Raw genomic sequence first — 11781 nt, 5'->3', positions numbered from 1 at the left:
TGACTAGAGGGAGCCACAATTTGAGAACCACTGGTGTAGGATAAAATAGTTAGTTTGCCAAAGTCTGCCAATAGTCCAACATATTGTGAGAAAGGATCAGGCAGTGGCAACCTTGAATCAGTATGAATGAACTTGAGACTGCAATAGTGTCCCTCTTGTGTCATTTTTTCTCTCAGTATGGATTTGCAGATAGGGGCTCAAATGACTACTTTTGAAAAATTATGCTTTGTACCCGAAATTCTGGGAATCCACCTCACTCTATAGAGGGAAGGACCACTCATTTCTCTCCTGATACCAGTGGCCTATTTTAGGATGACATTTTATGTATCCTATTTTTACTGAAGGTGAAAATAATGTGTATGAGTAAGGCCTTTACAGCCCTCAGATGAAACTGAGCTGAACATCTATGGGAGACATTTGAGCTTTCAGTGAAAAATGGAAAGAAGGTCAGCTGAAATGGGTGCATGTCCCATTCAACTTTAGCTGGAAAAATATCTAAGAAAATAGATGGAGTGATGGTTAGGAAGGATCACTCTGCAGAGGTTTTTGGATTTAATTTTTATTGGTTAAAAGAAACCATACAAATCTATTTTGAAATAAAAGACACATAAAGACAACAGGCCATTCAAAAGTCAAGGTATGATATTTGCTACATGTGATGACAAATACAATGATTTTTTGTTCCCCTCCAGCAAAACAACAGCTTATCGTTCAGATTAACTAAGAGGTTACAATTACATTTATCCTTAATAAAGGATATTGAACCGATTCTGTGGCTGCTGATGGGCACACCGTTTTCTCCAGCTTGAAATGTGTAAACTACGATAAGTAGGTATCCCCCACCCTCAACAATGTGTATCATAAAATGATACAAGCGATGAGACAGAAACCAAACTGGCCACTAATGGGGAGCTTGAGGTATATTTATAAAAATATAATATTATTAGCAATAAGGCATGTAGTACCGCAATAATTAGAAATTGTACCATTGTTGTGTGCGTGTGCAGAAACACTGAAGCACGTGGAAACTACACAAAACATAGTATAAAATATTGTAATTTGAATACAAGATTAAGGCAAAGTTTCCTTGAAGATTTAAAAAAGTAAGTAAGTAAGATGTATTTATAGCACTTTTTACTGATAAAAATCACAAAGTGCTTCACAATAAAACCAGAAATATAAATAAAACAAAACAATGAGAAAATTAATTAAAAACTTGTTTGTATAGAAATGTCTTCAGCTGCTTTTTGAAAGAGTCAGTGGGGTCTGCACGGCGTAAAGACAATGGAAGAGAATACCACAGCTTTGGTGCGTGAAAAGCTGGATCCCCACGAGTTTGGTACGTAGGACCAACCGTGACCTCTGACCTGAAGACCTAAGAGCAGGGAAGAATCATGAGGTTTCAACATGTCAGAGACAAAATCCAACCACGATGCTACATGTACAATCCACACTTACTATTTTGAGGAATTACATCAAGTCAATAGCTGACATTCTTTTAATAAAGTAAGACTTTAAAAAGATTAAACTAATGGATAATATTATAGGTCAATAAAACCATGTGCCTTTAAGAGGTCAGTTCACCCCCCCTCTTTACTTCAGTACTACACAGGTTTTCTACTATTGCACAATACAACTTAATGAACTGTCAAATACTGAAGAACAAAATGTTGAGAGCACAATATGAGCTGTTCACGTCTTCTTTTTGAAGATACTGAAGACAGATGAGTGAGCTACAGTACTGTGCAAAAGTCTTGAGCGACCCTCATTTCTTTATATTTTGCTTCTAAGGAGCTAAACTTTCTTGTAACATTTTAAACTGGTCATGATCAGCAGTTCTCTGAGGTTTCTAAAGCTCTTTCAAAGTTATACTTTAATCAATGCCTACTTTACAGTCTATTCAGTCAGTGTCAACAGGTCGTATGGATTGAGAAAAAAAGCATATCTGGGTAGAAAACTGTTAGTCATGGTCTGGGCCTCAACACCAGCTTAATGGAATAAAGGCAGCCAGCCCCCCCACCCCCCACCCCCCCGCCCTGAAAACTACTAACAGACATTATAAGCAATCTTGCCTATGAGAGTTCAGGCTATGTAGAAGAATAAGTTTGGTCATATGAAATATTTAAAGTTCCTTAGAATTGTGCAGACTCTGTTTATGCATTTGTGTACACAGTTGTATTTACTGCAGATACTGTATTTCCATGTATTTTTACATGTTTTAAGACATTGTTGAACCTATTACCCATTTTCCTAATAAGATATAAAGAAATGAGGGGCAGCTCAAGCCTTTTGCATAGTATTGTAAATGTGGTGAGGATGCAGCTGAACTGGAACGTTCCTCATTTCAACATAGGTGGAGTTTTCGCAATCTTTGCTGCTGTTCTGAAACAAAAAAAAAAACACAAAAGTGACACATCACCTACAGCAGGATTTCTTTTCAAGTAATTAGTTTAGTAACATTAAGTGCAGAGGAGATGCAGACATTTCGGTTTTCAATTTGCCTCATTCTTTTGATAGCTTTATTCTGTTAAATGTATTTAATAATAATACTGCTGTTAAAACTGGGTGTTCAGGCACGGCACAAAGGCAGGACAGTTTTTATGGATGTCTTTCAGTATCTTATTAACTGTCTGCTAACTCACTTTGAAAAAACTGTCTACAAATTGTGAAACAATTCCAGAACAATGGTCTTCAATGTAAAATAGAATAACTTTCTACAGTACATAACAGTAAAAGTTTCCAAGAATCAGGAGAAATCTTTATGCTCGAGGGACAAAGGATCAAAGTCACAATCCTCCGGTCGGCATCGTCGAGTGGAAAACTCTTCTGTGGTCAGATGAAGCAAAATTTGCAAACATGGACAGTGATTCTTTGGGATCAGAGAAAACAGGGAGAAAACGGCTGATGTGTGCCAAATTTTTCAAGAAGTAGAGTGAAAATCAGCGGCACATTGGCATCAAGATATAGAGAGGAGGTCAGGAAAGAGGTGGAATAGTGAGTGTATACAGCCAACTGTAAAACACAGCGTGATGGTTTGGGGCCACATTTCAACAGTGGTGTCGGGACGCTTGTCAAAATTGATGGAATTTATGTAACAAAGAAAAGCAGTAAGTACAGCTTTTACTTTGATGTTTCATTTCAAAGAACTCTTGAGGTTGACACGGAACATCCACTGTGTGTTGTTATGAGCTGAACAATTATTTTATGGCTTTGTATCGTCTGTTGTGAATGTAAAAAAAGCAGAATTTCAAAGCAGCTTATAAACAGCTTATACTGAGTTGGAAACAAAAATCTTTTTAAATTGTAATTGGAAAAACAAACAAATATGATTTCAGACTAAGAAAGTCTCAAAATAACAACGATCAAAAGAAGCTCCCGAAGCCCTCAACAACAGTGAAAGCTGTGGTCATATCATAGACCTTATATAAAAGTTTAAACCTGAATTCTTTCTCATTTAGAAAATGAACTACGGCTGTGTAAAAATCTCTACCAAAACATCTCCCTTCATCTATTACCTGGCTGACCATCATAAAAGCTGCTTTCAGCTGCTTTGTGGACCTTTTAACGTTGCGTCCGGGCAAGATGATAACAAACATCTGATAAAAAACACACTAAGACATATAAAGACATATATCGTAAATTACAGCCTCAGAAAAATAGTAATTCTGACAGATAGTCACCATAAGCCTCATGTAGAAGGAGGTGATGATACAGCTGTACACAAACATCAGGGCCAGCAGACCAATCAAAATCCACATGAGCTGATGGGACTGAGGGGGAGGAGGTGAAGGGGGAGGAGTACACTGTGGTGTGGTTCCCAGTTGACCTAATAAAAACAGTGGTTACTTCCTGTTTGTACTTCAGTGGTTTGACTGACGTCACTAAACACAACGACATGAACAGCAGCCAGTTTCACGTTCAGAAACATGCATTATTAGGTTTTGTTGTAAAGACTGTTTTACACATTTAGCAGCACAGAGTATCCAGCCAGCTTCGTCAGTAGCGTGGGTGTAGTTTGATCAGATCTCCAATCTCTTGGACATTTAACCCTCTGAGGTCTAATTTGTCCTCAGCGATGACACTCATCACAGCCTTAACCATGTGCTAAACTGAAATGGTTTTTAATGCATATCAAACAGAGCTACATTTTGCCCTGATTGCCAGGACATAGTTGAACAAAAAAACGTTTAACAAGTTGTTGTTTTTTTTAAGTGTTACAGTGATTGCGAGGCACACACCCCTAACCCACACAGGCACTGCAGACCATCTACTAATGAGAATGTTGATGGTTCAACCCTGGCTACTGCAGTCTGTATGCCAAATATCCTCAGGTAAGACATTTACCCCAAGATGCATCAAAATGTGCAAATGTTAGAAAAAAATGCTTGTGTGAAATAGTGAATGAGGCATGCTGTATAATCACTCTGAGTGCTCAGAGCAGAAAAAGAACCCGTCGATTTACCATTTTCATCATTCTGATTGAAGATTCTGGGTGTCTGTGTTGATACAGTGCTAACAGTCTTAACAGAGTTTACCTGCATATCCTTCTAAGACACAGCAATGCATTTTTGTCCTGTGTGGGGGACGTAAATGTGAGACGTCTACATCAAGCACCACCTATGCAATCTATGAGTCCTACTGCACAGTAAAGAGGATATCCTGGGCTTTTTATCGCAAAATTTGTGTGGTTTGGGCTAAAAGACCACATGGACTTTGCAACTTGGACACAAGGGAGGTTGAGTCATTATGATTCTGTTGCTAAAAAAGTCTCAAGTCTTAACTTTGATTTAGTAGGATCGTGGGTTTGTATTTGCAACTTTAACAACACATAGTTCCTAATTTTACCACCTCCAAATCAAAACTTTTAGTCTGTACCTTTGAATTGCACAGCAGGACTTACTGTGCTTATACTTTTTGCCGCGTTTCCTGTCTTATTTTAATAGTCTATGTGCATTATGTTTATGTGTCCCTGCTGCGTTCACAGCTGTCTCCCCTCATCACCCTTGTGCATATGTTGTCTAGGACCTGCTCAAGTCACTCTTCCCGTGTGGTTCCCAGCAGCCTGCCAAAAGGTTATTTGTTAAAATGATTTCGTGTTCGGACATGTTTCCTTCATCTTACTGTTTTAATATTTGTGAAAATTTGTGAAAGAATGTGTTTTATGTTTTTTTTAATGATGGCCAATACGCACAGAGAGACCACAACCAGTGAGCAATTAGGCTGAAACCGAACTTTTCCCTCCCCCATAACAAAAACTAGCCAGCAGATGAGTATGCAATGAAGTGCAAAACACAGCTCTGATAAACAGAACAAGCTGTCTGCAGAGCTAAACTGTGACTTGTTCCAAACTGAAAACTGCTCTTTGGAGGGAGACTGTAATCTCAACTATTCTAACAGCATCTGACAGAATCACAGTATTTGATGCTCTAAAATGTGGACGTTCTGTTGCATCATTTGTCATTTCAGTCTTTCACTTCTGCAGACAAAAAATAATAAATAAATAAAATGCAATTTCTGGTTTTATCACTTTTTGTATATACATACCTTGTAGTTGCAGTTTAATTAATTTGTTTGCTGCACTTGTCACGGTTTTGTCCGTCCCATCCTTATTTGTTGCTGACCACTCACATTCATACTTTGAGGTCCATGCCTCTGGCCCAGCATTGAGTAAGATGAAAATGTACTTGAATGGAGCGTCTTTAAGTACGATAATGTTATGACAGGCTTCAGATTCAGTCTGGCAGAGCATCTTTCTGAAAGGAAACAAAGAAATATTAGATATGCAGCTAGCATGACCCAGTCTAATTATTTTAATTGAAATAATGTTAAAATTGCAGCAGGCAGAATTCTTGAAAATGGGAAAAGAAAACCTGCAGATTTTTGAACATAGAACTGCTACAGACTTCATACAGACACCTTTTTGTCATACAAACATTTGATCAAAAACATAAAGAGAACTTCAGTCAGCAAACATGAGTTCATACAAGTAGTAGGAGAATTTCTCAACATCCTGCAGTGAAAGAGAAAAGCTTGGTTTTGTCATCTCAAAAACAACACAAATTCACTAAAACCAAGAGACATGCTTCGACATACTTCTCTGGTAAAACCTTGTTGAGTCGAACATCTACAATTGTCCCAGTGTTTGCTGTAAAGTTACAGCTGATGAAAACTGTATCTGGGTTATTAGTCTTATTCTGTGGCTGGATCACCTCAAAACCTGGTAAAAAGAAATTCAGAAACAAGGTTAAAACTTTCTGTTTTTTCTTTCTGTCATTAGAGTCCATGTGGAGAGACATCTAAGGGTAAATGTTTTATTTACTGTACCTTTCAATAACATAACACACTGACCATGAGAAATGCAAGTCCATATTTGTGTTCTACTGTGGCCATTTTTTAACTCACTGGACCAGCAGTTCTCATTAATCACTAAAGTTGAAAAATTAATTACTAAAATTAAACTGCTACAGTTTAGAAGGTGAAACTGAAAGTCTTACCATTGCTTGGGTAGAATAAGGAGCTCAAATAATAATAAATAAAGAAGCTTTTGAAGCTGGAAAGTATCATCGTCTTCTCCCCGTTGTAAAAAAACACTAAGCTGATTCTCACCAGATTCTCCTTTTGTACAGAGACTGCATTAGAAACTGTCATTTGAACCTTTTGGTTTCTGTGGGCTGTGCTCTTTCCTGTAGTCGTCAGATAACAGACATTCATTTTTTCCTTTTTGTTCACTGCCAGAAGAGTTCACATCACACTGTTTCCGGGACTACAGGAAATATTTTGCATTTCTTGCTGTCTGTTTACGTTATTTGGAGTTACAACTTTACTGGTGCTTTATGTGCAGCTTTGGAAAAAGACTGAAAAGACTTTAACTCATCACTCTAAAATCCTAAGCCATTTAGATCTTAGCAAGCACTTTATTATAAATACTATATAAACACTAAGCCAAGCACCTTTTATCAGCCTCAGTTCTTACTGTCATGAGTTTCCAAACATATTTCAATGATTGCTTGCACCGGGCCAACATACACTTAGCTAACACTATGACTACTGAAAGGTGAAAGGAATGACACTGATCATCAAGAAAAACTGGAAAATGCAGTTCTTGTGGGGTGTTTCTGGTCTGAAGTGGTTACTATCAATCAAAAGTGATTCAATGAAGGAGCAGTGGTGCACCAGTGACAGGGAACTATGGGAAGAAGGCAAACCAGCTGAGGTAGTGTGCAGTTTTGGGCAATGTTCTGCTACCTTGGGTCCTGTGCGTGCTACTTTGAAACATCCCACTTACCTTAGCACTGTTGCAGTACACCCCTTAAAAGAAAACACACCCATGAATACCCTTTATTGGAAATGGCATTCCCTGATGGCTGTGGCCTCCTTCATCAGGATAATGCACCCTGCCATGAACCAAACATGTTCAAAAAGAGTTTGAAGAATTGTCCAGTTGACCATCTGTGGGATGTTCAGGACAAACAAATCTATTTCACACCACATCATACTAACATCTTATTGCCAGATGACACAGCACACCTTCAGGGAGCTAGTGGAGACTTGTCTTGATGGGTCAGGGGTGTAATGCCATCAAAAGGCCAGTCATCTAAACATGATCAGCCAGACTTGTGATGACAAAGACCATAATGGAAGGCCTTTGTCATCACATGCTTGAAATCATCATGTGTTTTTTGCTGAACTGTTGGGTAGAAAACTACATGAACACCATACGGAATATGACAAGTGTGGTTGAGTGTCTGTTAACAGAGGTGATCCAGTAATGCTGCACTCAAGAATTAGACTAACTGTTCACTTTAGCTAAAGTTATTAGGTTAGCTAAAGAGTTGGGAAGACATAAAAACCCCTAAAATACAATGGTTTGGGCATTCATTTTCACATTTGCCTACTGTGGGGGTCTCTGCAAGCATACGGAGCTGTGAGAGGGTACACGATGACAACTGTGGAATTCTGCTGGAAACAGTCGATCATATTCATTTGTCAAAGCTGAACCCAGGGCAAACTACGCTAAATTAGTGTTTTTAGGTAACAGCTACAATAAGCATAACAGATAATAACAAGATGAATGACTTCTGAATGCTTAATCTGTACCCCGCCTCAGCTCAAGATGCCGTAGGTCCACTCAGTGACACTCCGCAGGTACAACATGTCATGGTCCTGGGCCATGTTGGCCCAGTATTCTTAGTTTTTGTGTGTTTTTGTATTTTGTCCCCTATTTATGCCTTGGTTCCTAGGTTATTTAGTTAAGATGTTCCTTATTTGGTTACCTCCTGTGTGCCCCTGTGTATCTGTGAGCCCTCGTCTCTCCTTGTGTTTTATTCCATGTTTTCCCCAGCCTGTTATGCCTGTGTCCTCCCCGTGCTCTCACCTCCTGTCTGAACCTCCGTGTACTTCCTGTTTTACTTTGACAGTCTCTCGTCAGTATGCGTCATGTTGTGTTCACTCCTGCCCTGTCTCGTTATGATTATCTGTGTCAGCTGTGTTCCCCGTGTGCTCCCACTTCCCTCGTTAACCCTCTGTGTATTTATGTGCATGTCTCCCTCAGGTCAGTGTCGCGTCGTCAATGTCTCCTCCCCGAACCTGTGTGTCTTTCTGTGTTCCCTCGGTCTTCTGTTAGCATTCCCAGTTTAGTTCTGTTTCTTTGTGAAACCTGCAAAAAAGCAGTGATTTTGAGTTCAGTTCCTGCCTCCATGAGTTTTGCGTTTGGGTCCTCTTCTGCCTCCACACAGCCAGTTCATGACACAACATAGTTCTGTTAATCAGCACTCGATTACTTTCACGAATGACCCGGATGTATGACCCCAAAAACTGAATTGTACCACTGAAATTGAATGGTGCGAAGTGAAACTGAAAGCATTCAATAGCTAAAATTAAAGAAGGACAGTTTCAAATTAATTAATTTTCAAAATATAAAATTCAGTTTCAATTTAGAGATGATCATTTCCAAATCAATACATTGGATTTCAAATTATGCTAATTCTAATTGAGTTTTAGAAGCTTTCATTCAAGTTGAGCAATTCAAATTCAAATGTAAGTTATTCAAATTCAGTTTCTGATGGCACAAAGTTCTGCCCATAGTTAGCCTTCTTAGACTGTGAGATTTCCATCAGTAATTGGGGACATTTAAAAGCTGACGTGTACGGTAAACCTACACATACGGATCAGTATCTAAGGTTTGACTCTCATCATCCACTGGAGCACAAACTGGGCGTCATCAGGACGCTGCAACACAGAGCGAACATCATCCCCACAGACACAGCAGCCAGAGAAGTAGAAGAACATCAAGAAGGCTCTGAGTAAATGTGGTTATCCCAGCTGGACTTTTGTCAAAGCTGGGAAGGCTCCTAAAGAAAGCTCCAGCCGATCCAGGAGAGAAGGACAACCGCTGCCTAAGCAAAAACCTGCAGTGATCCCATATGTGTCAGGAGTATCGGAGCAGCTGAGACACATTTTTTCTAAACACCGGGTCTCTGTGGCTTTTAAACCCCAAAACACGCTGCGCCAAAAACTGGTCCACCACAAAGGATCGTGTCCCCCGACACAAACAGAGTAACATAGTGTACGCTGTTAAGTGCAGGAGGATTGCCAGGATTTATACATCGGGGAAACCAAACAACCTCTGGTGAAGCGGATGGCACAGCACAGAAGAGCCACCTCGTCAGGCCAGGACTCTGCAGTCTATTTACACCTACAGGCCAGTGATTGGGTAAACCTGCAGTCAGCTGAGACTGAAGAAGTTACTTGGATGATGACGAAACATTTCTCCCACTGAAATCATCCAGATGAATAGAATCAACTTTTGGGCAGTGACACTGATGTTATCAAATGTTACCTAGGAAGGAATTATACCTGCCATGTGCAGCTATAACAAATCTCAACGACTGATCCACTACAATTTGCATACAGGCCTTGTAGGGGCGTTGATGATGCTGTGATCACTTTAATAAATTTCTTGAACACTGAAAAAATGGCTGTTTTCAGTGTTCATTAACCCTCTGAGCTCTAAGTCATCATCCATGATAGTCCCATGTTTAATTTTATGAAAATATATTTTTAAAAATAGGTTTTTCCAAAGTGTCTTTTTTGCTTTTCTTCTTAACATAGAGTCTGGGCCATCTTAATGACGACTTAGACCTCACAGAGTAAGTTAATATGACCTGATTGAAGTATTGAGACATGAAGGCCAAGGAAAGTCACACGTGGTTGTCATGTCAAACACTGTTGAAATTCCTCGTGGGTAAAGAACTGTCAGGGTCCGTCTGTCTTCCCTTCTCCAAGGCTGTGTCCACATTCAGGGGCTGCATCCTTCGAAGGACCCAGCCTACCCAGTCTACGTATGTCAGGTCCTTCAAAGTCCAGGAAGACCGGAAGTGCAAGGCTTGTTAAACTGGATGGGCTAGCCTACATTGCACATTCCCTGTTGCCTAGCAACCATGATGGCAGCAGCTACAGCTGTAGTGCATGTTCAACAGAAATACAGAAAATCTTAATTTTATTTCATTTCTTTGACTTTCTCTGGGAAAATTGTTTTGTTTCATCTACATGTGATGTATCTAAGAGAACATCAAGAGAATATCTGAGAGAACACTGAGTGCCTTTAACAAAAAATGAGCCTACCTTTAGCTAGTAAGCTAGTAGTTCATGAGACTAGTTTCATTTCATTGTAACAGTACAAATATAATACATTTGTCACGGGTGCTGAGACGAGCCGTGTGGTATTGAAGGGAAAAAGGACCCAAAACACAGGCAGTAGATGATAACGCTTGGTGATGATTTATTTACACAGTGGTGAGAAGGCAAAACCGACAAGAGGGAAGACAAAACTAAAGACCTGAACTGGGAAAGCTAAATGACAAACCTGAGAAGATACAAAAAGGGATGAGAGGCAGAGAGACGAGCAGGACACCGAGTAACACAGACTGACACGGAGGAACACAGACGAACCGGCAACAGGCAGGAGAACACACAGGGCTTAAATACACACACCAGTAATCAGGGGATGAGAGACAGGAGGGCAACACAGCTGGGAGGAATCTGGGCTGACGGGACAGGGGAAACGTAAACTGATCACACTCACATATGACACGGACCTTCACAATAAAACAGGAAACTCAGACACATGGAACCAGACAAGACATTGAACTAAACAGACAGATTCACAAACAGATGGGGTGACACCATAGACAGACAGATACAGACGCAGACTCAGAGGCAGACCGAATATAACACAGAACCTAAACAATCATCATCTAGAAAATGATAACGAACTAAAAGCGCTGGGTCACCGACCCAGGACCATGACAGTACCCCCCCTCAAGGGCTGGCTCCAGACAGCCCAGCAGAAACAAAAAAACCGACCAAAACAAAACAGAAAAGGACCCGACCAGGGCGGGCGGAGGGGGCCCAGGACGGAGGGACAGAGTCCAAAAAGGCCCATATGGTCAAGTTCAGGAGGCCGACCATGCGAATGGCAGCGGGGCAGGTCCGGATGCCGGCCACGCAGCAGGCAGTGGCGTGGAAACAGTTCTGGGGGCCGACCGTGCGGACGGCAACAGCGGCGTGGAAACAGTTCTGGGGGCCGAAGCGTGCGGACGGCAACAGCGGCGTGGAAACAGTTCTGTGGGCCGACCGTGCGGACGGCAACAGCGGAGTGGAAACAGTTCTGGGGGCCGACCGTGCGGACGGCAACATCGGCGTGGAAACAGTTCTGGGGGCCGACCGTGCGGACGGCAACAGCGGCGTGGAAACAAGTCCGGAGGCCGGCCACGCGGAAGG

The 11781-nt window shown here is 40.9% G+C and overlaps 1 protein-coding gene across 1 annotated transcript; it reads right to left on the bottom strand.

Annotated features, from left to right (window-relative positions):
- Nucleotides 1-2280: 2280 nt before the first annotated feature.
- LOC146615543 (uncharacterized) lies at nt 2281-6564 on the bottom strand. Its single transcript, XM_085375103.1, has 5 exons — nt 6495-6564; nt 6094-6217; nt 5545-5753; nt 3681-3826; nt 2281-2382 (listed from the first exon to the last, which is right to left on the bottom strand). The coding sequence occupies exons 1-5, from the start codon at nt 6562-6564 to the stop codon at nt 2281-2283; spliced, it is 651 nt and encodes a 216-aa protein (XP_085231229.1).
- Nucleotides 6565-11781: the final 5217 nt, after the last annotated feature.

Source organism: Diplotaxodon limnothrissa, linkage group LG16 (genome assembly GCF_057381915.1).
Source record: "Diplotaxodon limnothrissa isolate DT_005_m linkage group LG16, D_limnothrissa_male_GT1.1, whole genome shotgun sequence".
NCBI lineage: Eukaryota > Metazoa > Chordata > Actinopteri > Cichliformes > Cichlidae > Diplotaxodon > Diplotaxodon limnothrissa.
Note: the sequence above shows the minus strand (reverse complement) of the source record. Positions and strands in the feature narration are given on the sequence as shown.